Source organism: Agelaius phoeniceus, chromosome 5 (assembly GCF_051311805.1).
Source record: "Agelaius phoeniceus isolate bAgePho1 chromosome 5, bAgePho1.hap1, whole genome shotgun sequence".
Lineage (NCBI taxonomy): Eukaryota > Metazoa > Chordata > Aves > Passeriformes > Icteridae > Agelaius > Agelaius phoeniceus.
The window spans coordinates 61,563,960-61,591,048 of NC_135269.1; the positions used below are offsets into that span (position 1 = coordinate 61,563,960).

Genomic DNA, 27,089 nt, shown 5'->3' on the forward strand with positions numbered 1-27,089 from the left:
TACTACAATTACCATATTCATGTTATTATTCTCCAATCACTACAAGTTAGTACATTACAGTTTAAGCTAGAAGTTGTTTTTCAGTTTTCTTGCAGTGGAAAATTCTGAGAACTTTTTTCTACTTGCAGCATTTGCTGACGTGTTTGCCTGTGCTATCTTTCTGCTTGGTAAAAACATCTTCTTGTTTGAGGTGGGTTTATCCTCTGCTCTAAGCCATAAAAACCCCTTCTAACTAACACACCCTTTGCCTCCTTGGTTATCTAGTAAGACTGGCTCAGCAATTCTTTCCTTCTATATCAAAACCTGCTTTCATTTGTATTCCTTCTTCACATTCTACATTCAAAAAAAATCTTTCTGCCACGCATACACATCTGTGAGACTTTCCTGTCAAACTTTCATCCTTCCCAACCTCTGCCTGTACCTGGGGCTGCCTGTACTCGGCCAGGGGGTACTGCCTGGTGTCGGGGGAGTGCTGCCTGTAGTCCATCAGCGGGGGCTGCCTGTAGTCCAGCGGCGGGGGCTGCTGGTAATCCATCACTGGCGGGTGCCGGTAATCCAGCGGGGGCTGCCGGTAGTCCGTGGAGGATTGCCTGTAGTCCGTGAACGGGGGCTGCCGGATGTCGGGCTTCACATCCTGCCTGGCTTTTACTTCTGACCTGTAGCTGAGGGAGGCAACAATGGTTCAGCTTCAGAGAGCAGCAGACCTCATGAGGAACATGCATTGCATGCAATAGTGAGGGAGGAGTGAGAGCCAGCTGCCTGGCTGCAAAACTGCATGGAACAGATTTTCACAGGGAAGCAAAACTCTCAGGGGTAAATAGTCGAGGCAGCTGAAAACAGTGAGCACTTTTGAAACATGGGCATAAGCAATTTTCCCTGAGGTCGTACTGTGCAATTTTCCGGCTTGTATCAGTGAGATCAGGATTGGACTCAAAGGGACAGGAACAAAAAAGCATCTTGATTCCCACTTTGCCTATTTTGAAGATGAAACTGCATGTGAAAACACCCATTTTATACTCACTACAAAATAATTCACCAAGTTCATAAAGTGTTTTTTTCCAAAATTAATATTTCTATAGAATAAATGGAAGATCAGTCCAGTGTATATCCTCTTTCATCGACATAAAGTATTATTATGAGCTTCTTAAGGTTAAAAATGGAAAAATTCTTTGTCTTAGCTGTTATCTTTTTAATAAAAGATATTCTTTGATATAACATCTGTTATTATAATGTGTATTATTTTTATTATAATGTGTATTATTATTAAAATATAATTATTTTATAATTATTTTTATAATTATTTTTATTATACACTCCCTATGATGCTATCTGGTTAAAAGCTATGTCAGTAAATTCATGTCAGGAGTTATGCACAGAAATAACACAAGGTGAAAAGAAAACAAATTTGGTTATGAGGAATTAATAACAAGTAAAATATTGATTTAGCTGGGAAATGGGTAGAGGGAGATGGGTCCTAAAATTTGAAAGAAAATGTGACTTTCTGAGATACAGTGCCTAGTTATTTACTTTTTTCAGATGGGAATTTCCCTTAGCACATGGAAATCAGCACATAATGGCACTTCAGGGCGAAGTAAAGAACATTCCTAATGGCAAACTTCCCTACCTCAGCCATGTGGTGTACCAAAGAGGCACAAAGAAGGTCCTGAACACTTTTAGCAAGGTAATTCTGTAATAGTGGTTAAGGTTATATTTTAACAAAAATGTTCACAGAGTGGATGTTCTTACACTCTTCCTTAGGTGCCAAAGGAAATATTTATTTCCTATATAGGAAATAGACATTTCAAATTCTGCTTTAATAATGGACTGGAAGTTTTCAGTCAACTGAGTGACCATGTCTGTCCATGGACACATACAGACACAGAGATGCATACAGACTTTGAAAGAGATTTTGAAAATTACACTCTGAAAAAAATGACAGCATTGTTTTTGATTATGTTGATTTATATATACAAAGGTAATCTGAATCAAAATGTTTCAAATTGTCTGATATATTTTGGTAAAGAAACAATGTATGTGGCTATACAAACAAGCTGTAATGTAGTTTATGAAATCTAGTGAAAAATAATACTGTGTGAACTAGCAAGAGTTGACCTTTTTTTGAAATAAGAGTCATCTCTAGGCAGGTGCCCAATATATGGCCACAGCTGCATATCAGAAGATGATGTTTTTATTCACAGATGGAGGCACTGTAATTTTTGCTGAATATGTAAATGGTGACATGAGCAATTAGAGCTTACACTTTTCAGTAAAATTACTACAGAATTTCTTTCTGGAACTTTAATTAATATCATTTGCTGCTGCCATCTGAAAATTCCCAATTTAACAGATATTTAATAGTGACTTCCAATAGCACAAAATGACTTTTGTGAAAACTTTGTATTGAATTTTGTCAGAAACATATGTGGTCTAGGAGGTGATAACTTTTGGAGAAAGTACTCAATAAAATATAAGGCAAAGTAATTTTCCTTGCATGACTAATTGAAAGAAAATAATTCTGGGCAAGTGAAAGTACTACATCTGTTAAGCAAGGAGAATTAGAGGGTGTAGTGTGTGAATCACAAGTGAACTCATGTATTTTCAGAAGAGAAGAGTTGCAATCCTGTAGCTAGCATCCTTTGGGGAAGAGGATCTTGATGATACGTGTTGGTTATGGAAGATTAGCATAAAGACAGTCAGTGTAATCAGCCTTGTTTAACACGCTAAAAAATAATACAAAGACTAAATAGTGTTGATTGGAGGTCACAGAAACTTATATCATCCCGCAGTCTGTGTGTGTGCTTTTTCTATAAACAGCATTTAATACAGCTGGCCACAAAATTTCTGTCCCCCTACCATTTGATTTCCATCATAGATAAATTTGCTAACGTACACGCATAAATTACACACAAGAAATTGGCTGGTAAATGATTCACCAGAGATTAAACCCACCATAAAAAATATCTTCCTGACTCCAGACTGACATACAAGGGGCAAAAAAAAAAAAAAAAAAAAAAAAAAAAAAGAAATAGAAGAAATGAGGAAGTGCAGAACCTGTTTTCGTGTCCCTGTGGCTGGAGGGGCTGTGGAGGCGGAGGCTGTGCCACGGGGCTGTGCTGGGCGACGGGGCTCTGCTGCGCCAGGGGGCTCTGCTGGGCCATGGGGCTGTGCTGCTGGGCCATGGGGCTCTGCTTCTCCGAGCTGGGGGCCGAGGCTGGGCTGTTCAGCTCTGCTTCATGGGGACATGGAGATTAAAGACCTGTCACAGTGCAGCATTTAATAAAGGGCAAAGGTACACAATAATAATTTTTGGTCACATGCTACGTCGGCAAATTTATGCTTTGTCGCTTTTACTCTCTCAGGTTATAATTAGATTTTAAGACATTTGAACCTAATGGTCTCCTTTTGATAGTGTGTGGGATCCGAAATCTTGGTGACTTCTATAATTCTGGTTGACACTGTCATTATTTAAAACACAATTGAACAAGGGAAATTGCTTCCACATTTCACATATTCTTTTAAAGCATAAAATTCCTGATCACAGAATGATGGAATGATAGAATCATAGAGTCACAGAAGAGCTTGGGTTGGAATGACACTTAAAGATTGTTTAGTCCAATCCCCCTGCAATGAACAGGGATATCTTTAACAAGGCCAAGCTGCTCAGAGCCCTGTCCAACCTGGCCTTGAATTTTGACAGGAATGCCAGGATGGGGCATCTACCACCTCCCTGGGCAACCTGTTCCAGGATTGTTACCAGTGTTGCAGTGTTTGGTTACCCTCATCATAAAAAAAACAAAAAACAGCTCTTTTTTATGTCTGTCTGAATCTGCCCCTTTTTAGTTAAAAGCTGTAAGATCACTTGTCCAATTACAACAGGCCCTGCCAAAAAGTCTATGCCCATATTTCTTATAAGCCCCCTTCTGACTGCAAGGTCAGAGTAAGGTCTCCTTGGAACCTTGTCTTCTCCAGGCTTAACAACACCAATTTGCTCAGCCTCTCCTCATAGGAGAGATGCTCCAGCCCTCTGATCATCTTCATGACCTCCTTTGGACTGCTTCCAACAGGTCCAGAGGGCCCCATAGCTGGGGTCAGAACTCCAGGCCACGTCTCATGAGAGCAGAGTAGAGCGGCAGAATCACCTCCCTCAACCTGCTCATCCATTGAACAGTCCCCTCATCAAATTCATCTCTTTCCAGTTTAGAGAGAAGGATGCTGTGGGTACCATGTCAAAGGCCTAGCAGAGGTCCAGATAGGTGAGATCTGTAGCTCCTCCTTTGCCCATTGCTGTCCATTGATGTAGTTACTCCATTGTAGAAGGCCACTTGGTTGGTCAGGCAGGACTTACTCTTGATAAAGCTGTGCTGGCTGTCCTGAATGACCTCCCTGTCATTCATGTGCCCTAGCACAGCTACAAGATATTTGAAATGCTTTCCATTTAGAAAAAAAATTCATTTTGAGAGAATGAATATTTTACTGCTTTTTCCACTGTTTGGGATGATAGACCTGTCACAAAAGCTAACACACTGGTGTTTAGTGTTAGGAACACATTAGGTCCTGCTGTCTTTGAGCTCATCAAGAGTTTCTTGTCTTTAAATTTTTGGGGACTGTGAACAGTAAAACAGTAAACTCAATCTCAAAAAATTCTAACCATTTAAACTAATATTTTATTTCACTGTGTTATGTCAAATGACTAAGCTTCCAAATAGGAACAGTGCAGAAAACCAGAATCATTCTTTCCAAACAACATAAAATTTAAAAAGTCAGAGAGATTGGCATAGGAAATATGGTTTTGTTGCTTTGCTATAAATAAAAGATGCCAATCTTCATTCAGCTTCCTGCTGGACTTGGGGGGAGACTCCTTTGGTACTGAGCTCATATCAAATGTATTTCTTCCAACACATTAGTCCTGTTCACCATTTACCTATTAGGATGCATACATGAGAAAGACTCTGCCCACAGGAGGACAGAGCACTGCAGAAGTTCCTGCATTATCAACAGCAAAGGCAAACATGTTTTTGCTATTCCTCCTTGCAACAGAAGGAGTGAGGCCAGTGTGGCATGGTGTAAAACAAACAAAATGGACACACACATATGGCTGAGCATCCCTAACAGCAATAGCTACACATGATACAGATCTTGCCTAATTTTACATTTGAATCTAGTTTTAATTTTTATGTGGTTTATTTTTAAACTTTTAACGTGTGAGTTTTTCCCTATGGGTGCATATTCTCTACTTATCTAATTTATGCCCACAATTATTATAAAAATTTTGGCTACTTTATTGAAAATATTTTCAATTTAGGATTAATTGTCAAAAAAAGCTTGTATATTTGCACTTAAAACACTCCTTATGCAGGCATAAGCAATACTTGTCTGTGTAATTACTATGCTTAAGGCTGTAATTTCCCATCTTGCATCTGTGAGTCTCCTTTGTATTGCAAGTTTTAGAGAGGAAGATTGGAAATGTTGTCCCTCATTTCTACATTACTCTCATAACTATGGATGAACTGGTCAAATCATGAGCTGCTTCTAAAACTGCTTTGCATTTATATGGTATTTTTTACCTGAAAGTATATTACAGAGGTATTAGATTTTTTACCAATTTTTCTAAGCTGAGAAGCTAATATCAGAAGGCAAAGGAGGTGACCAATGTCACACAGTCACACAGGGAAGCTGTTGCTTGGCACAGATAATTTCTCACCACTAACACCTGAGAACATCTTGTAATACTGCAACTCAGCTGCACCTCTGCTTTCTTTCTAATTTAATGTATCCATCTCTAACACTAAACTATTAATGATGTTACTTAACCTGGATACCAGAGAGGCTCAAACAAACTTCATGGACTGTATGAAGTATCACACTTGTTTTAGATGCTGTAAAGCTGACCTCCAGTAATTACAAGGATGCTAATTGATGTGAATTCTAAATGTGTGTACGTTTTTGTTTTTCCCTTCACTGAATTCATTTAACAAAGTAGATGAGTTTCCACAGTTGCAGTCTGTGACCAGTGTCAGACAATTTCCCTGTCCCCCTTGCTGGATGCAGCAGCATAAGGTGAAGGTCATCAAACTGGGCTATGGATCATTAGTAATTCCATTACTTTCTGTGTGTCATTCCCAGCTCTGCTGGTATTTGTTGCTGAGATATAAAGACACGGTCTCATTAATGTCGTACAATTCATGCAGCAGTGCAGCACATTGTTAAACTAAAAAGAGCCCTGAAATCAACCTCAAACCTCAAGGAACCAACATCAAAAGATCTTCACTGATTAGATGTGGAGCAATGACCAGAATAATGAGTCTATCCCCTTATCCTCACCCTAAAAATGAGATAATTTAGGGTTCAGTTATTTCCTGCCTTGTGCATTTACAGTGATGTATCACTATGTGATAGTGATGGAGGAAGCTGCCAAATCTGAACTCTTCCTGCACATCACTTTTTGTCACACGTAGCTGGTAGCTGATCATGCCTGGTGACAACCATTGCAGTCTCTTGTGAATCACTTTGTCAAACTTTGGCTTGGCTTATAGCAAGATATAAGGGAATGAACTCAAAACTTGGCTTTCTTGTAGAGTGCTTTTCCATGTAGAAGACAATTCTTGCAAAAGACCTTAACATCCTCTTTCTCTCTCTCTGTCAGATTTCTTCAGGTTTGCTTTAAATACCCCTTTCACAACTGGAAACCTTTTCAAGAATTCAGATCCTAGCTGAGCTAGTTCTAAGCTCATAATTCTGGTGTGCTGCACATTACAGCGGAGGAAGGAGAACAAAAGATGCTCTTTCAAGTGGTGACATAATTTAAGCTAATTGGAGGCTACTTAAAATTTTCTTCCTGTCTTTAAGGGCCATTGACTTACCCTCCTGAGGAATGATGCGAAGAGTTACACTGAGACCTGCATCTTTAATTAGCTTCACAATATCTGCATGAGGCATGTTAATAATAGACTGGCCATTCACAGCTAAGATCCGGTCTCCAACTTTAAGTTTTGCACAGCGATCCGCAGGGCTTCCATCAATTATCCGCCCGATTTTGTGGGGTACAGCTAGACAAGAGACAATAGACACAGTTAGCATATGCTGAAACAAGTGGTGATGTTCACAAAAGAAAGAAAATTAGTTCATTTTAGAAGGAAGTTTTATATGAATTAAAAAGCAGCTTGTGTAAAAGATATAAGAAAATAAATTCTTATGCAATGTCATTTGCAGTAACACAGTGCTGTGTTTTTTTCACTAAAAATTCAGAATCCAGATGAATATATAACATGGCATATACATATGAAGTCCAAAGTTTATAATTCAGCTATTTTGCAAACCTGGCATGAAACAACATAATAAGCAGATCAGGGAAACAATAAGGCATTAAAACAGGGAAAGGGTATAAATTTATACAATAAGTAGCAGTCATAAATTGTCTCCCACCTCCCGTTTTACAGAATTTCTTTATTTTTATGTTGCAATAGAGGCACCAAAAATATTATTTATTTTATAAACAAAAAATTGTTACTGAAAATGTTACTGAAAATGTACATGAAATTGTTCTCCTCCATTCAAATGTGTTTATTGATAAGTAGAAATAATACTGAAGATTTATTGAGATGTGCAGCTCTCTAATTAGGTATTAATAATAAATGAATAGAATTTAATTGACAGTTAGCTATGAGTACACAAACATGTGCTACATCAAAACATCTCAGCCCTCTTCTCAAAACATTACAGAACAAAGCTTCTCCTTTTGCTCTTCTCTGTGGTTTTTCACCTTTCTGTTTACTCCATCCATGCTCTTGTTTTGTCTCTTCTCTCATTTTCCATTAAATTTTCTAAATATTGTTCTTGATTTTTTGACAGTGTTTGTACTCTATTATCTTCTGTTTTTTAACCAAATGCATATGCTATAGCTGAGAATTTTCTCTAGGCTCCCCAAAGAGCATGCTATTTTTCTTTCTCCCAACTACTCATAAATATGCTTATCACAATTAAATGACTACATAGTCTATTAATATCCTAATGGTGTTTGAGTATTCCTCTGCAGTCCCACACTTCAGTCCTGGGAAACAGCACAAGGCAGCTCAGCCTCACTATCCACCTTTAAATTGGTATTAAAACCAATGTGCTTCTTTTTTCAAAAATAGTATAACCTTAACATTTAATTATCTGCAGAGAACTTGGAAAAATGAAAGAAAAGATGGTTCAAACACTTTTTGGGAAATATCTAGGCTATCAATGCTCATATAAACCAAAGCTCTAACAGGACATGTTCAGAATACATTGCTGCAGAAGAAATTTCTCAGCACCCTTATAAACTTTTACTGAAGGTTTTGGTGACTAACCCATCTGATATAAAGTCACAATAGACTCAATACCTCAATACCTCAATAAACATACTTTTGTTTCTAGTATGGATGTAAGTGTTTACAGTGTTAAAAATTAATTTTTGGAACACTGAAAATATAAGTGAGTACTCTGAAGTGCAAGCCATAATCAAAGTGCGTGCTTCTTTACCACTATGGTTCAGGCATGAATATAAATTAAAACATTTTAATTTTAATAAAACTTTACTACCACAGACACAAAAAATGTACTTCAGAAATGCATTGTTGCTTAGGAAATAAGCACTGAATTAATGTTACAATGTCTAAACATTTCTATGTTTTAAAACAGATTTAATATGTATAGCTACACTTTCTACAAAAATTGTGTTTATTTTACCCTTAATGAAGACATATAACTGCTAATACATACATATCAGTGAGCAAACAAATAAAAGAGTAATTTGACTCTTAAACAGTTTATGTTTACAAAGAGCTTTTTTCATCAAATCTATTCTTAAAGCATCAGCAAGAATGACTTAAACTAATACTAAAATCTGCCTGTTTCTGGCAAATGTAATAAAAGATCTTTCTGAAATTGTCACGTCTTGACTGCATATCAGTGGAGATCTGAAAATGAGACTGTCTAATGTAAAAAAGTAAGAATTTTGGTACTAAGAAAGAAGGGGAAATATGGTAGAGATACCACAACTAAAATTTCCATGCTTGCCATTTCTATACCTAAAGATGTTTTTGCTAGCCTAAATATTTAAGTAGAGACATCATTTCAGTAGTAAGGGGTGTGGGAGTGTAGGGGGGTGGGAAGTCCTATTAATTTGGCAGAAAAATTTTTTGTTGGACTTCTTGTACCTGCCAAGTGAATAGAGCAGATGTCTGCATGTTTGAGATGTCTGCTGAAACTGAAGCTGGAGGTGGGAGAGCCACGAGACTCCAGCTCAGATCCAAATCCTGAGACAAAGGAAGGGAGGGAGAAAGAGGAGGAACTTGGTGTTCTTTTCTTCTTCCCTTTAAGCCTAATGGTCCTCACCTTCCTGATAAAGATACCTACTCTAAATGTTTTGGTACCCCTGAACTCCCTTCATTCTGTTGTGTTATGAAAGGATCAACAGTAGGTGACCATTAGATAAAAGCTGGTGTCTGTCAAGGTACCTTTTCTACTCCACTCTGCTATTTGGGGATTTAATGCTCCTCTTCTCAGGCTGTACTGTGCCATATGTTGCCATTTGATCTTGCTGCAAAGTAGGGTGTGGGAAAACTGTGCAGAAGGAATCTGAATCTCTGTTGGATTCAAGGTTACACTGCTATGCTCTATAGGGCTTTATGGGCAAATCTAGGCACTTACTAGAGGAGCTCATGGCCACGCAGCAGAAACTGGTTCATGCACATTTCTAGATAATATAAGGAGACATTTATCTCCTGGCTCCTTCCCTCTCAGGATAATATTATCCTGAGGAGTTTCTGTTCTTTGCTTCTCTTCCCAGTGGAACTCTGCCTGAGAGCCCTCCTAAGCCACAATATCCTGGCTGCCATGGTCCCAAATGCTTCCTTGGGAAGACAGGATTTATTTAGGGCTTTTTTTTACAAGCATGAATTCTTCTAAGGGACACAGATTATCTGATGTGTAGGTTGTTCACAAAAAACCCCCATGTTAAAATACGTTAGAAAACTTTCAATTTTTAGAGAGAGCCTTTGGTGGTGAAATTCTTACTTTGAAGAGATAAGAAGGAGCAACTCTCATAGGGGATTAATGAGGTAAAAGCTAAGGAGCAAAGGTGGAAATGCACTGTGAATTTCCATAATGGACAATTTTTATTGTTCAGAAAGGTCACATCTAAAACAAGTGTGGAAGGGCTGTAAACTGTCAGTAGGGAATGGGTTGACAGAAATGGCAGACGGCAGAATTTCATGAAAAGAAATGCAAGATGATGCAAGTAAGGAAAAAATAACCCTGCCTAAGATTAAGAAGTGATGAGCCCTAAATTAATTATTATCACTCAAGAGACCTTGAAATGTGTGCCTACTTGTCTAAAAAAATAAACTCATTAAAACAGTCAATATGACTCTAAGAGTTCTAAAAGAGTAACAAGTGAAACAAACTATTGCTATTTAATGCTGTGCACCTAAAGTTTTGGTATTGCTAATTGCTTCAGTATCCTCATCTCAGAAATCATAGCAATGAACTCACAAAGGTTCAGAGAAGGGAAGCATGGAAGTCAGAAGCAGAAAACAGCCTCTGCACAAAGGAGTTGTCCATGAACTCGCTGTCTATGCCTTGCAAAAGAGAATTTGGGGCAACCTTCTGGAGGGGCAGTTTTTCCCCTCTATATAGTAGCTAAATGTCAAAAAGTATCAGTTAAGGGGAAAAAAAAAAAAATCAAACCTCTACTTTATCTATTAAAACCCTCTAGCAGATAAATTCTTGCAATGTTTTCTAATGTTAACAGATATAGACTGTAAGCCAAGCAAATGAGCCTTCCTGAGCCAGCTGTCCTTTTCAATGTTACACAGTGATCAAATGAATATTTATTATATTCTCAATTCTCTAAACATGCAAAGGTTTTAATTCAACTGGCAGGCTCCAGCACATCAGATTTTAATTGGAAGAATATATTAAATATGAACACCTGTAATTTCATTGGTATAGAAAAATCTAAATTTCTGAAAACTTGAGTATGGTGGACTTTCTATCAGGGCTAAAAAAATATTTTCCTGATATGGATAGGATATTTTATGTGACACTTATTTGGAAAATAGAAATAGTATGCATTCTGCATACTTGCATATGAAAATAATCCTTTTTCTTTATAAGATTAATGAATCTATGAATGGAAGCATCCCATTTTGTGCTGATATGGAGCATATTTGCTTGCCTAAGAAAGCTAAGTGGGAAGGAGTGCACATACCTTAGAAAGCTGAAGATCTAAGAAATAATGGAACTTACAGACTTTAATTAATGCTTCTAATGACAGTAAAGTGAGCCCTGTGGAATTCCTAGAAAAACCTTGGTTCTCTTGATGGGTTTTGCTAAGAAAATTCACAGTGTTTTTTCTTTGAAATAACTGGAATACACTGGAATATTTCTGGAGGACAGAAATCATCTAGAGAGGGGAGTAATGCAGTTAAGATCCTTCATTACTTATCTCCAAAAAATATCAAATAGACAATTGAATATTTCATGCCTGCAAACTGCAGCAATGTATTTTGATGATATTAAAAACCTCTTTGACCCCTTAAGGTTATTTCACTATGATAATTGCTTATGTTGATTTGAGAAACTAAATCACATAGAAATTTCTTTCAGTTGCAAGTTTTACTGTCTCATAAACATACTTAGAAAGTGTGCTTTTGTAGCTGAAGAGGCAGAACAGTTCAAACCTGAGTAATAGTGGTGATGATACTTACTCTTCCAAGACCTCAAGTCTTTTGCTTTTGCAAGAAAGTAGAGGAAGGAATAGAGTTATTGAAATAAACATTCTTAAATCAAAGGAACCCTTCCTCACTTTCCTATACTCAGGTATAGAAATGGGAATCCAGATTCCTTGCCCCACAAACTGCAAATATCTTCCATGGGGGATGCACACTGTGGGTGGGTTTTCACTGCTATGCTCCAAAAATCTCCTAGATGGGGTAGACAGACATCCTAATTTCCAAAGCTCTGTATCCTTTAGAATTTGAAGACTGGTCACATAAAATTATGTCCCTAACCACCATCTTACCCAGGAAAAGCAGAGGTGAAATTGCTGCACAAACACTCAGATCACACAGCTATCACTGATCAATAAACTGGTTTTTATCTCTAAACTGTAAGGAGTTTAAAGAAATTCTGGGCTGAATGGGACTTACTCAGAATGCTGGTTTCTGCAGTCAGCAGAGGCTTATCTTGGATTTATGTTTTTTAGTTAAGACTGCATGTTTTGAGAAATGAAAGAAACTTCTTTCATTAGACTCTGTTTTATCCTGTTTTCAAAATCCAGCAGGCACTGGCACATGCAGTGTAGGGACAAATTAAATCTACAACTCCTCTTTTGCAAAGCAGGAGGAAGATCATAACAAGTATGCAAAGTCTTTAATTTTTTGAAAATTTTTTATTGATTAGGTCTGTATTTTCAGTTTGTTTACACTTTATAACTGTGCTAATTGACAGTACCTGCTACAGTGAAATTCCTGGAAATATTGCCAGTTTTCCAACTTCATTGGAAGTTGCAATTTAACAAGGTCTGTTTACAACACATGGTTTCTCTCTAAAAAAATTATGATGTTAAGAGATTTAATGGGGATCACAAGTACTTATTCTAGATGAAGCTGCATCCCAAAGACAAAAAGTAAAAGTATCAGGAAGATATGAAGAAGGCAGGAACAAGTTTACTCCATAAAATTCTGGGACAGAAATCTCATTCTGATCACCTCCAGAAGTCTGCAAATGCTTTTCCATAGGCTGCAGATAGTGAAATTATCTTGATACCCTAAAAATACTTCCCTAAATGTAATGCATAGTGTAGATTAATTACTTAAATTTAAGTATTTTAGATATAATTTCTCATATGTGGGGAAGGGATGAGAGCCACATTCCCCTTTAATGATGGAACAGGATCTGGGAGAAGGCACAATAGTATATTTTAGAGGCAGTGGAAGTTAATCCTTTCGTTGGAAATAGGTCAGGAGCCTGGACAGGTGTATTTTCTTTTCTTAATCTCTTAGCACTCCAAGATCCTCTGCGTGCTGCTCTAGGCAAAATGACTTGCTCCTGGATATACCACTCAAGCACAGCTCTTTATTTATCCACTTTATCTCTTTTTACTGATACAGTTTTGAAGCATGGTTGACCTTTTCTATGCCCCTGCTTTGCCCTGTAAAATCTCTTCATTCAATCCTTGTCATTCGTTTTCAACTCCTGATCTCCCCACATCAGAACTGCAGTTCAGTGCAAGATAATCCCCTGTGCTGGATTAGAGAACATCCCAAGCAATGCTTTGACAAACGGGAAACAAAATTTCAACCATTTTAGACACAGGAAAATAAGCGTGCCACAAGAATTGGATGGTTAAGCAAGTACCAGTAAGGTAAAATGACATTCATATCTAAAGGCTGGATCCAAATAACTGACAGCTACTACAGTGCTGCCCATCACAAAATGTGAAAAAATAGTGTGTTTCCTAATTATGGCTGTAGTCTGCCCTTACTCTGTGTCTATCAATAGTAAAAAACCAGCATTTAATATCTTGAAAATTTCTGCACAGGAAAGGCAGGCCCATAAACCAAATGTAACAACAAACCCCTTGCAAACCATATCAAGAGAAAAGCTGACCAGGACCCTAAACCTCTTGGAAAAAGAGTTTCATCTCTAGTTCTGGGAGCTGCTGAGCCTTTCATGGCCCATTCTCAGGTCAGAAGGAGCATGAAGCACTCCTAAGAGGCTGTGAGGGAGCAGTGCAGCCCACACCCCACCAGAGGGTGGAAAAGGGATTTGAGACTCAGCTGGAGCACTGCGACTTCACGGGATGGTCCTGCAGCTGCACAGACAGAGCAAACTCTCCTGGCAAACGGGACAGCTTTGTGCAACCCCTTCAGCTTCAGCCCAAAGGCAAAGCAGCAAACCAATGAACCTGCAGCTTTGTAGCCAGGAGCAACCTTGCTGCAATGACTGCTTCAATTTTAGCAGGGCTTGAAGCTCCTGGTGACACAAAGTGCTTGCTCCTGTACTCCACAAGAGCTGTTGTAATCTGTTGGACTGTAAAACACAGTTTGTAAGTGTGATTTCAACAACAAGGAAAATACTGTCAGTGCGTAATTAATTGCCTTCCTGAGTAAGAGTGGTGATGATACTTATTCTTCTAAGACCTCAAGCCTTTTGCTTTTGCAAGAAAGTAGAGGAGGGAATAGAATTATTGAAATAAACATTCTTATATCAAATGAACCCTTCCTAATTTTGCCCTGAGGATGCTCCAGTGAGACAACTTCCTGGGTGCTGCTCCTCCTAACAGTGTCTGGCACTACACGATGCTCCCTTTATTTTGCCCATTTTGAATTTTTCAGAACTGCTTTGCAATTACAACATTAACATTAACATGTGCATGCATGGCTGCATAACATCATTCTGTTCCACACGGGGATACAGGAGCTGGCAACAAGTGCACTGCCTCTGAAACAGGGGACACTGGAACCAGAGCACAATATTTCACCCAATTAACATATTGCTGCTATCAGAAGGAGTACCTAGCATGGTGCCATGCAGGTCCACATTTTGATAGTGATGTATCATATATTTTGGATATTCCTATGTCCATTTGATATTTTCCTACCTGTTGGTATCCTTTCTACCCCTGATTGTCTCTTTCAATAAAAGGATTTTGTGTTATTTCAAGATAGAAGGTACCTCAGGAGAGTTTCCCTGTTCTACCAAAGGGCCCAAAACTTAGATGCTGTATTCTGGATGGATGCCAGTGAGTGCTGAGTAAAAGGGGACAGTAATTTCCCTCAATCTACTGGCTATGCTCCTGTTAATAAAGGTTAAATGACTTCAACCAAGTAAATATTAAGTAAAGAAAATAACCTCTCTTACTCTAGAAAGAGTCAATAATTTTTAGACTGTTTTCATTACTGATGACAGATGGAATTTTCAGGATATTTTTCCTACTACAGTTTTGCAACAGAATTTATACAGGAAGGGTACCTTCTTCTCTCTTCTGTCACTGTCTACAGCAAATGTAATTTTTTGTTCACTGTTCTTGTAAACTTAGGATTTGGTACTTTTGGGGATCACTGAAATTCAATGCAGTTATTATTTGATTAAATTCTCTTGTCACTTCCACAGCAGGCTGTCATTTCCCTTTACTATTGGAGGTGCTCAACTGAGCATCAAAAATGACTGCTTACACAGTTGCTTGTGGAGAAAGAAAAGTACTGAAAGAACACATTGGAGGGTAGGAGGCAAAGCAGGATCTTGAAATTGGGTCTGCAGTCTTCAAGAGTCTATTCCAGTCACAGAATTTTTCGTTGCTTGAGCATCTTCTCTTTCTCTCCCCTTTCCCTCTCCATCTGCCCCAATCACAAATTCTCTCTATAAAATAATTTTCTTGAAAAAAATCATGACTGACTTAACTGATTAACATGTATGTACCACAATTGATTATTTTTTTCTTCTCTGATCTTCTGCAAAAGAACTTCCAGTTCTTTGGCTATTATATTCAGTAATGTGAAAACTCAGAGTCCCAAGAGGCTAATTAGTTATGGTTTTGTTACAATATTAATTCCAGCAATAATGGAGTTTTAAAATTCAGCTGAGGTAGCATGAAAAGCAACTCTTTTAATAAGTGCATGATCATGAAATACTGCAAAAAAGTTTTCTGAGGTAACTTGCTATTGTGAGATAAGGTTTTCCCAGTATTCTCTTGGCTGCTTTTCAGGTATGAATTTAGAAGAGTGGTGTTTGGCCCTGAAGTTGAAATTGTGTTTTTATTTTGCCAGGAACCAGATTCAGGCAAAAGAACAGTTCCTTAAAAATATATTTTAGTGTAGGGAAAGCATTGTATTAGGCTTTAACTTGCAAAATGATAAATTTTCTCACTTCTCTTGGTTTTTCAGTTGTGGTTAGCATTATTTGATGCAGCATGTGGATGTCTCTCAATGGAAAGCCTTTTTTGCTTCCTTCTTCCAGAGGGCTCAGCTCTCATTGGGTTCAATGTCATTGGAAAGATCCAAAGTTGCCCCTGTGCCTCAGCTGCCACTACCTGGGGTTGAGTCTTCTGTAGGTCCTATGTCACACCTGTCTGACCTCTCCCTGGATGTACCCAGGACAGCTCAAGTGGCACCAGATGTCTATGTTAAAGAAATAAATTTGACTCACAGAGAAAATTAGTTTTCTGAACAGAAAGTGAGGTACAATTATTAAGGGCAGATCTTGCCTTTAGAGTACTACAGAGTACAGAGAGATACGCCTATCCCCCATACTCAGCTGTAATTTTTATGATGTCTATCCTCCCCCTAGTTAAATCAGCCTCTCATCACCTGCATTTAAGAAGTTCTCCCAACTTCTAGTTGCTTCTGCAGTCCCATAATTGGACAGCTGTTGTCATAGGGTTTGCTTGATGTAAGCTTTTTTTCAACTTGCTGAACTTCATCTTGATTTTTTAAAAAAAACTCTAATTCAGTTGCAAGTAGGAGATTAATTTATTCACATAATCCTACTTGTTACAGTGTCTCTTTGAGACATAGTAACAGACAAAATCCACCTTGTGAGTGAATCCTCCATTTTTCTGATGGCCAAAGAAGTCTGGAAAGTGCAGGGCTCCAGAGGCCAGAATAACCTTTGGTTTTGTTGGAGACAAAACAAGCAGTGCCTCTGAATAAACACTGAGAGCATCTTCAGTTTAAATCTCTGCTGTGATAAATTATTTGCAGAAAGGTTTAAATTAACTATTGGTGTGGGGCGTCGCCCTGATTTTTTAAGACTTTCTAAGCCTTTTGATGTTTACATTCTTGTAACGAACTTTCTCACACTTTCTGTAAATAACTTATTGTTTTGCATTCTTTCATAGAGGAAAGAGAAATCTGATAGCCTGTTAGTTTGTCCAGTGTCATTGGAGAGGTGACACTTTCACCCTCCAATCCACTGTCATTCTTAGAAAACTATAAATGTTAGTCAGAAAATAAACTTCCCTTTTCTTCACCTTGAAAGCAGCAGTGTGTGCGCTTGTGTTGTTTCGTGTCCTATAGCGACGGTGCTTTTGTTTTTTTTTTTTAAATTTGGGGCAAACTTGGAGAAATATGAACTGAAAAACTGCTTTACTCACTTATTGTGGAGCCCGACTCGGGCCTGTTGAGGGAGCTGATGATGACGAAGCCGAAGCCCTCGTTCTCCTTGCGGTGGATGACCACGTCGCTGCTCTGCAGGCTGTGCGACGCGCAGCCCTCGGGCGGCGTGGCCGTGCTGCTGGACACGGCGTGATTGCTGTTGGCGTAAGTCGTGTAGTCACTTCTTGGAGAGCTGTGGTGTGTAGACACCGAGCCTGGGCTTCTGCCATTCTCTGGGCAGGGTTCTCCTGCAACATAAATCACACCAGTGTCACAGCCTGACTTGCTCGGTGGCTCTGTGACTTACAGTACATTTGCTAATGCAACGTGAATACAGCTGACTGTCTACAGAGCAGACTACCCCAAGTGTTAAACTAGGAGCTGTAATAGATGCAGAGAGACAGGAATCTACACAATTATGCAGAGCATTCAAGGGCAATCAGATAAAGCAAGCATGAACACTGACTGCTACACTAGCTACAAGAGAGGAAAGTAAGAAACAGTGTCTATCTGGATTGCAAAACCATTACCAGGCGCTATTCCCTTGTCTGCTGGTAGATCTGTCATCAAGAGGAAAATGTGACCGTCTAATCCAATAAAAAAATTATTTGTGTTTGGATTACAAGAATTAAGCAGGGAGCTAACAGAGTAATTAGGATTAGCTGCATAATGTTCTTCTTACAAGTTGATTAGCTTGTTCAAAAAATGTTCAAAGAGCAGAGCTGTTATACAATGCAAAATCATCACAAGTAGTTTTTCTGTGGGTGTCATGGCAGAAGCAGTGGTCATTTAAAGATTTGGAGATGCTCTTGTTTGGCAAGTTCAAAAGAGCAGAAATGAAAATGAGTCCATGTACACTTTAGTATTGCTTTACAGTAACAAGAACACTAAACAAGTTAAAGCTTGTGGGATTACACATTTTTTAGTGTGAGCATTTTGGCAATTGAAAACAGTAAATTTACACTTCCAGATGGAAACAAAAAGATTTATATTCTTTGCAGATCTAAATTGTTTACACAAATCAGCATTTATTGACAGTTTTAATACAGAAATTTCAGATAAATGTAAGTATTATGTTTTCTGTTTGGAACAAGAATGGCAGAGTAATTTTACTGAACATGTGAGGAGCTCCCACATATACACATACATCCTAGGTAGAGAGTTTGCAAATTAGATTTTCAGTGTGTGTATATATTAATATAATAAACAGCATCCAAGGACAAGCTGTTGTTTTCTCAGTCAGGTGTGTCCTTTAGTAGTCCTTCTGCAACTATGAAATAAAGTAATTAGAGAGTATAAAGAGGAAGAAAAACAAACAATTATTATACTCCTGAAAATCTCTAAGAGTTATTGAACCAAATCTGCAACTAAATGCCATAGTCAGTGACAAGAGAGTTCTCATTTTCTGGCTGTCGTGTTTCAGAAAGCTGAATATTGTTTATGTCGGTGGCTGCAAGAGAAAGAAAATTCTCTTACCCTGTAGAATGACCAAGAGCTGGCCTGGCCATGAAAGAATGCAATTGAATGTCATTACATATAGGAAAAGAATAATAAAGGAGGAAGAGCTTAAATGGCTATTTGACTGTCAACTGTACAATAGATACTCATCACAAAAATTGCATTTTGCTCCTGCCTGTGAAAAAATGGCATTTCAATCCAAAAATCACATATTCCTAATCAAATTGTTTTCCAAATCTTGTGAATTGTGATTTTCTGTTCCAGATCTGGGTAAGTATATGTACAAAATAGTAATTCCAGGTGAGGGCTAAGATATGTATATCAGCTACAGACAGGTAAGGAAAACCCCAGATCCTTCTGTTGTATACATTCATGCTAGTGAGAAATTCCCATGAAATCAATTGCCCTGATGTATTAGCATAGCATTTTTCAGTCACGCCCAACACCAGCTGTTTTAAATTCTTCCACAAAGCTTATGTTGTAACACACCACATTAAAACCCTGTTCAGCTCCCAAAATGCTCAAACATTAATGAGCTACACGCCACATTCCCTGGTGTGGCACTCTCAAGGCCCAAGAACAACTTCAGGTGTTTTACCAGCTTGCTTACTGTCTGCACTGGGAGCCCAGAGTGGCTGGTAGAGCTTTAATATTTAAGGAGCAGCAGCAAAGGCTGGCACCGCTCTGTGCCAGCCCGGCCTGCGGTGCGTGCGGCGCTGGCGGCGAGGGCTCGGCGTCATTACCTTGGTTATTGGCCATTTTCCTCGCGCTGGGGGAGCTGCGAGGGGGCGTCGCACCAGGCGCGGGGGCACCTTTCTGGCTGGAGGACTCTGGAGTCAGTAACAGAAGAAAGTCAGTCCTGCAGGAGCACGGCTGGCAGGGAGCTGCGGTGCCGCAGTGGGAGGGGGACTGCGAAGACGAAGGTGAGTGGGAGGGCGGCTTTTTTGGCACAGGAGCGAAGGGGAACGGCGCAGGCAGTGACAGTGGGTCTAGGGCACGGGCAGGCAGAAGACAGGACAGGCTGGGAATGTGGTTTTGCTCATTTCTGGTACCTCAGACAAGTGTACTCACCAAAAACGTTTTAAAAGTCCTTAAATAGACTTCTTTCCTCAAGTAAGCAATGGTTCTAACGGAAGGTCATCAAATTGTCCCATTAAAGCTTTAATAGATGCTGCCACACGCATTTTTCAAGGTTCTGATGTTTTTCAGTAATTGAGACTGAGTTAGTCTAAACATCTAATTTACTACAAATACTTCATAGTGGCTTAGGTTCATTTTCTGAATATGTCTGCTTGTGATCCGGCCCTTGTGCCCTACAGAAGATTTTCAGCCAGCTTGCATTGCAGTTCAGTGGGAAATTCCAGATGACATCAGTGAGACCAGAAATGGGCTTTTAACACATTTAAGAGTGAAATGAGTTCCTGCCCTAAAACAGTTAACAGTCTTTGAGCCTTTCTCTTATTGACACAGTCAGCTCAAATGGCTTTAACTTAGGTGAATGTTTAGTCCCAAAAGTGGACAAAAGGAGACAGCACAGACCAAGACAGCATGGAACAAACCCAGAGCACTTATGATCACCACACCAGGGTTGCCAGTATGTTTCCACTTCTGAAGGAAACAACACGCAGTTGCTTTTGTCAGAGGAACAAGGGACACATATTTACAATAATTCTTTCCTCAGAATGACACAAACATTCACTTAGATTTCCTCTATTATTTTAAAACAGCACCGGTTTGTGCTGCCAGCGTTGGGATCTGTTTTTCCTTTCACCTTTCCCAGCCTTCACTCACCCGTGGGTAGCACCTTTCTCCTCACAGTAAGATTCACCTGCCCGTTTCGGGCGGCATTGTGCATCAGATCAATCACGTATCGGTGGGTTTTGCCGGCCACTGGAATCCCATCCACGTACACCAGCTCATCACCAGGGTGCAGACGGCCATCTCGGTCTGCTGAGCCCATGGCAATCACTGCTCCAATGAGAATCTAGGCAAGAAACAGAATCCTGTCAGATATTGCACCGAGCCTCCAATTTAGTGACATGAATGTTGCAGTGATTTTCTCTTTCTTGTGAAATTCAGCTAGTGATTTAGCACAGGTGAAGAGCTCTGTGTATGTCTGAAAGCTGTGCTTGTGCTCTTGTGGGTATGAGTGAGGATGCTTCCTCGTCTTTGGTAAGAAGGTAAGGTGTTTCCTGTCAGCATCATATTTTCTGAAAAATCTTCTTTGCCCAGGGTGTCTCTCCTGGGAAGCTGAGAAGCCTCAGAGAAAAAGGAAAACATTATTATCTCATTTGCTTCTCCTGTGTTTTGCTGCATTGGAATGTGGTTGGAGACTGTTTATCCAACATGCAAATTGTTTTGACTTAATGACCAATCATGGTCAGGCTGTGTCGGACTCTGAAGAGAGAGTCATGGGTTTACAATTATTATCTTCTAGACTTCTGTCTGCATCCTTTCTCTATTCTTTAGTATATGTTTAGTATAGCATTCTTTATATAATATAATATAATATAATATAATATAATATAATATAATAATAAAATAATAAATTAACCTTCTAAGAACATGTCAAATTTCAAATTCATAAATTCCTCCTCCATCCAGGGGACCCCAAAACCACATTTTCCTACCTGCACAGGAGAGATACACCAGGGAATCCTAATCTGAGTCCTGCTTGATATGTTCAAATCAAGATAATCTGCCTCTAAGGAGTGTTGAGTTTCTATAGACTACATTATAACAAAGACTTCAAAAGATTAATTCCATATAAGGGTCTTTTTATTTAAAATTATCAAGTCTGTGTATCTCTTATCAAAGGTTCTTCACTGCTGTGTGATTTAAGCACCTGGAGTTATATACCTGAGGTCAGCAGTGGAAGTGACCCCACTACACAGAGTTGGCTTTGTGACTCTTTAGGGGAAAAGAAGTACTATATTAAATGTTATTACTCTTAATGAATGATTGCTCAGACAGTGCTTGGTTAAAATGGAAAAAAGAGGAAAATATGTCAGCTTGTTCTGGGCAGATGTTGTTTTCCCAAATTGACATTTAAATGTAGTTTGTATGGGACATATCAACTAGTAAAAAATCTGTCCAAAACCTTGTAATGACTTTCTCCACCTTATATGCAAATAATTTCACATAATTTCCTAGAAGAAGATGTATATATTTTCCCTGTGGAATAGCTGGTAGAACAGTTCAGATTGATTCAAACAAAACCTGCTTTCTTTGAAAGAATATTAAAGCATTCACAGAGCGTGTTTCAAATTTTCTGTTCTCTTTTTCAGTCTGAGAGTGAGCATAAAATGATGGATATGACATGCCATGTGACAATCTGCTTTTAATAATAAAAGATAAAAGCTATGAAGCATTGCTTTTCATGATGAATTGCAAAGGCTAGATGTGGTAATCACACAGGTGGGCCTGTGGTTTTTTGTGGTCTTAGCTGCAGAGTTGCAAGTATCTCAGCATAGTGTTTAAATGAAATCCCCTGTGGAGCCTGGAGAATTTTCCCCAGTTTTTCACCTCCCTTTGCCTTACTTTTGCTTTCAAAACTTAGCAAAGAGAGAACATGATGCAGCTTTTCCCCACTTTCTGGTGTTCCTGGGATCCTGTTAAGCAGTGCCAGGATGAGTGGCTTGAGACGCTGTTTCAGGTTCTCCATCCTGTTCTTCAAATGGTGAAAAAGTATACCTCAAAGCTTTGGAAAATACTTTGTGCAAAATTCAACCATGAGATATGAATTTATGCTCCTTTACCAGACAGAAGAAAAACTCTCCAAGGCTACTTTTAGCTAGATATCCACAAAGTATTCTCAAAACATTTGAGAATTAAGCATCTCACAAGTAAGGATTTCTTCCTAGTTATTTTGAGAAGACATGGATTATAACCTCTACAGCATGGGAGATTGTAGGGATTGGCTTCCTCCTTTGTTGAAAATTTGCAGTTTTTTCGTAATTTTCTGACAAAATATTAAACAATTTGAGCACCTTTAACCTTTGTAAAAAAAAATGCAGATCATTGCATGGTACGTCATCAGTATACAGAGCAAACTAGAAAAACTCATTCTAGATCTAAGTAATTATTGCTGATATTTGACATGTCCACCATGTAATGTGATTGTGTTACTCACCTCAGTGTTGGATTCCTAACATAAGCAGCAGAGTCATACTTTAAACCCTTCAGCTAGGTGTGTTTGTCAAGATGATGGCTCCCATATCTATTATTTGGGATATTTAATAGCAAGAATAACTCAATTTTCCTAACTTTTTCATTTTCTGTGTCTGAATTTTTTTCTTATTCAGTATCTGCTCTTGTTTCATGGCTGAGAAGTTGCCATAATAGTTATCAATTCTACATGTAAAACACAAATTGGAAAAATATATATCAGGATTATAATACCTCTGAAATGCAGTTCCATACTGGCACGAGATGGCTTTGAATGTGTGATGAGAAGGATGATGGCATGTAAGTAATAAAGAGTGTGTTGTAGAGAAAAAAGAAACATTTCTTTTATTGTTTGAGATTAAACAGGACAAATTCTGGGATCAGGATGATTGTGGCAGAGCCTAATCTGAAATTAAAGCCTTTGTCTATTAATTTATACAGGTCAATCTGCTTTGATATTGACTTTCTTTGTGATTCTTGGTAATTATCTGAATTTGTATTAGTTTTTCTGAATATAACACAGTAGCTTCACAGGCACATAGCAAAATTTAAGTATATACACATAAAGGGTGAATCACCTAATTTGAAGTGTCAGTGTTGTCTAAATCCAAGCTAATCACCTGAACTCTGTCTAATCACTGTTAAAATAGGACTTCCCAAGGCATGGTCTTATCCTAACATTTTGCTCTATGTCTTAGAAATGTAGAAAGATACTTAGAATATATCTTGGCACTGACAATAAAAAGAATACAGCATATATCTTGAGGACATCATTGAGAAAAATCCCAGTTCATCCATGTTGAAAAGGTAAATATCTTAGAAAAATTATGTATATGTTCCTGTGATTCTGAGTTTGAGCTGCACAAATGTATGCAAAATACATCTCCCCTTTGGGACAGCAATTTGCAACTTCAGTAAAGTTCCAATTTATGTGTTTTTGCAATCTTTCAGTAATATTATAATTCACCATAAAAGAGATTATCTCTAAATCCTCAAGTTAGAGGGAGATGTGATAAATAGCTGTTGTAGGGCAATATTATAAGATTTGAGAGCACAACTCACAGTCTTGATATTTGAAATTTCTCAATAAATTTAAGTATTTCCTTTCAAAACTATTTTTATGCTCACAAATATGGAAAGTGGAGCAGAACAGCAGCATTTTCTCATTCTAAGGTGCCAGGTATCTGATATACCTAGAAGGAAACTAAGCTACAGTCCCTCTATAGTGTCAGTATTATCCTTCTAAAATAATGTTATTTGGATTCTGCTTCTTTGAAAAAGTTATTGCCTTATGCTGAAGAATCCATATTTCTTTTTAGATATCAAACCACAAAGACAAAAGCTTCCTTTTGTTCCGTGTTACCTGACGGCACAGCAGGAGAGCTGAAATAAAAATTTCAAAGCGTCTCAGTTCTTGTTTCATAGGAAAGGCAGGGGTTTGGAGAATAGGTAAAAACTGCTTCTGCTTTTCTGGAGGTGAAAGGAATGGGAGGCTGCAGGTGGGCTGTCCATGGGGGGCAGGGAAGCAGTGGAGGAGAGAGAACAGAGTTAAGAAGTCTTGTACTGTGAATACGAAATAGAGGGACGCTAAAAAGAGTACATGTGTTGTGTTTATTGCTGTTAAATTTGAGCAGTGAAAACAAGATGGAAAACCACAAGGGAGTGAGAATTGAAAACCTCAGCACTGCCACACTTAATTCTAAGAAAGTTCTTTTTGCCTTGCACAATCCTCAGCTTCAAGTTAGGCTCTTCTTAACTCCCGGGGACTTTGAGAAATGTTTGCAAAGACACGTAAAGCCCATTGGATTGATAAGTGTTGGGGAAAAATGCTTTTGTATGTGCAAACCATGGGACAGAGATAGCAACCTTGAGGCTAAGGGCAGGCTGAGAGCAATTGTTCAACAGGACAGTGAAATGTGTTAGAGGGTGGTTCACAGAGGGCAGCGTTTTTGGTCCTGCTTTCCAAAAATAGCAAGGTGCTTATCTCTACCCTTGATATCCAGCTACGGCTCTTTGACTTCAGTCAGTAAAGTCAGGTCAGTCCTTTGCTGAAGAGACACTAGAAAGAGCTGATCCTCTGTAATACTTCAGTGCATAATGCATGTAGCTGCAAGGCAAAAAGCTTGCTCAAAATTTCTTTTCTACTGGACTGGTGAGCAGACTGAGAGAGTCAAGTCTCTCACAACTCTGGCATGTGCTATGGATATGAACTACCAGGTATTCTACATGAGTTTTCTCTTAGTCCTTTGGGTTGAAATCATTCAGTTTTATATAAATAATCATCTTTTAGATAAGGCATCTGAGCTGTACTTTTCCCCATGAGATTGTCATAAACCTCCAAAAAGCAACTGCTTAATTATCCATTTGTAATGAAAATAGCACTAAAGGAGACACCAAATGTTGGTGTCACCAAATATCACAAAATATTGAGCAGCCCTGTAGCCAGGGACACTTTCCTGGGAGATAGGAAATGACATTAGACATTACTGTCCAGAGCAGGTAGAAGGAGATTTCCAAATCTTCCTAGAACATAGAATAATTTGGATTGGAAAGGACATTAAAAATCCTCTAACTCCAATCTCCCTGCCATGCCATGGGCAGGGACACCTTCCACTACATCATGTTGCTCAAAGCTCCATCCAGCCTGGTTTTAAAGGTAGTGCTTTTCTAGTACCATTTCCTAAAAATCTAAAAAGATAAAATGGAACATTTCCACTAACACCTCAGAGATTTCCTTTTTGGCTTCACCCAGTACGTGTGCTTTGAGAACTTATACTGGCTGGCCTGTCCAGAAGGGGCAGGAAAAATGCTCAGTTGGAGAATGTGCAGATGATGGCTCAGTGGCCTCATTTTATGTGCACTGGGACATGCTCCACAGAAGGCAGTTACATTTCAGAGGGGCTCAGGCACACTGCAAGTGTAGAGGATGCAGCAGTGCTGTCTTGGAGTCCTTCTGAGCAGCTATACTTTACATTTGAAAAACCATTGAAAACACTCATTCTAAACTAGACTGAATTTCAAACAGTACTTGAAGCATCTTTTTTAGAACACCCTGCATTCTTTTCTTATTATGGGAGATATCAGAAAACTGTTAAGATATATCAGTACTTTTACAGATATTGACAATTTTAAAATATAAGAGCTTCTTTGTTTTTCAAAGCCATGTGCTAGTTAAGCTTAAGACTTGAATGAAAAATATACTATTCTGTGGTAATTTGAGTATGGAATATATAAATTATTGACTAGGGAATATACAAATCTAATAATTAATTATACATTATCTCAGAAATGTAGTAACACAAGATTCAGACTGCTTAAAATTGTGATAGTAAAGCACCATCATTATTGACTTGAGATTAGTCCTAGCTGTCAGATTATAGTTACACCATTGAGTTTTTTCGGAGAGTAGTGATTCTGCCTGCTCTCAAAATTATAGTATTTAGATAGATCAGTAACTTATAAAAATATTTATACATTTTGGTATGTCATGCACATTTGAACCTTATTTTCTAGGCTTCTATGCTGTTTCTTTTAAATATTGTGCATAAGATTTATTTTATATTATATTTTATTAGCAAACCACCTATGTTAATTTTGTTACCTTTTATTTTGTCACAGGGGTTTCTCCCTCCTAATGGTATAAAGCTATCATTTTTATACTTGTTGCCTCACATGATGTTGTCATTTAACCTGGAACATTGACTATCACTCCGTGGAAAGGTGGTCTGTTTCTGGAAATAAACTGCATTGTTGACCGTGTCTTTTAACCACATGCACACATTTTGCATACAAACTGTCTACTCTGAACATGGTTATGGATAGTCTTACATAATTGGATTTTTGGAACCTTCTGCTTAAACTTGATTTTGAAAAGTTCAGATTAAGAGATGCCAGGTCACACTCTGCAGTAATGGGATGAGTGATGCTCTGTTTCCACCTTAATGCCTTCTTATTCTAACTTAATTCTCAGACGTGAAAAACGTGAGAGTTCTGGGTTTTTATACAGATGAATAAAAGTAATTTTACTTGTAGCCTTAACATGGTGTTCATTTCGGTTCAGTTATGTAGTAATATTTTTCTGGCCTTTACACAGATTATAGAATGTGGAAGGAAAAGGGAAATCAGGAAGAAATAACTCACAGGCTGCCCAGGCTCATCTCCTCCCAGGATCCTGAAGCCAAACCCAGACTCCATTCTCCGAAGGTGAACATCCAGCTCCTTGTAATCGGGACCTGGTTTAAAGAGAAATCCCCTTGAGCAAAACATTTTGGTCTTGAGAAATTGCACCAACCCCTCCCACCTTGTGTTCATTTGCACATGACTAATGGCATCCTGGCTGGAGCT

At 38.5% G+C, this 27,089-nt stretch overlaps 1 protein-coding gene across 15 annotated transcripts in view; it reads right to left on the reverse strand.

Annotated features, from left to right (window-relative positions):
- The window catches only part of MAGI2 (membrane associated guanylate kinase, WW and PDZ domain containing 2), a 702,121-nt gene that overhangs the window by 42,983 nt on the left and 632,049 nt on the right, over window positions 1-27,089 (reverse strand). For 8 of the 15 annotated variants that reach the window (XM_077179134.1, XM_077179132.1, XM_077179140.1 and 5 more), the window contains 7 exons: window positions 26,886-26,980; window positions 20,370-20,562; window positions 19,322-19,408; window positions 17,120-17,368; window positions 6,861-7,046; window positions 3,052-3,229; window positions 422-662 (listed from right to left, as the gene is read on the reverse strand). In XM_077179134.1, coding sequence (XP_077035249.1) covers window positions 422-662; window positions 3,052-3,229; window positions 6,861-7,046; window positions 17,120-17,368; window positions 19,322-19,408; window positions 20,370-20,562; window positions 26,886-26,980 — 1,229 coding nt within the window. The remainder of the gene's footprint in view (window positions 1-421; window positions 663-3,051; window positions 3,230-6,860; window positions 7,047-17,119; window positions 17,369-19,321; window positions 19,409-20,369; window positions 20,563-26,885; window positions 26,981-27,089) is intronic. The other 7 variants (XM_077179136.1, XM_077179135.1, XM_077179138.1 and 4 more) reach the window with 5 other exon arrangements.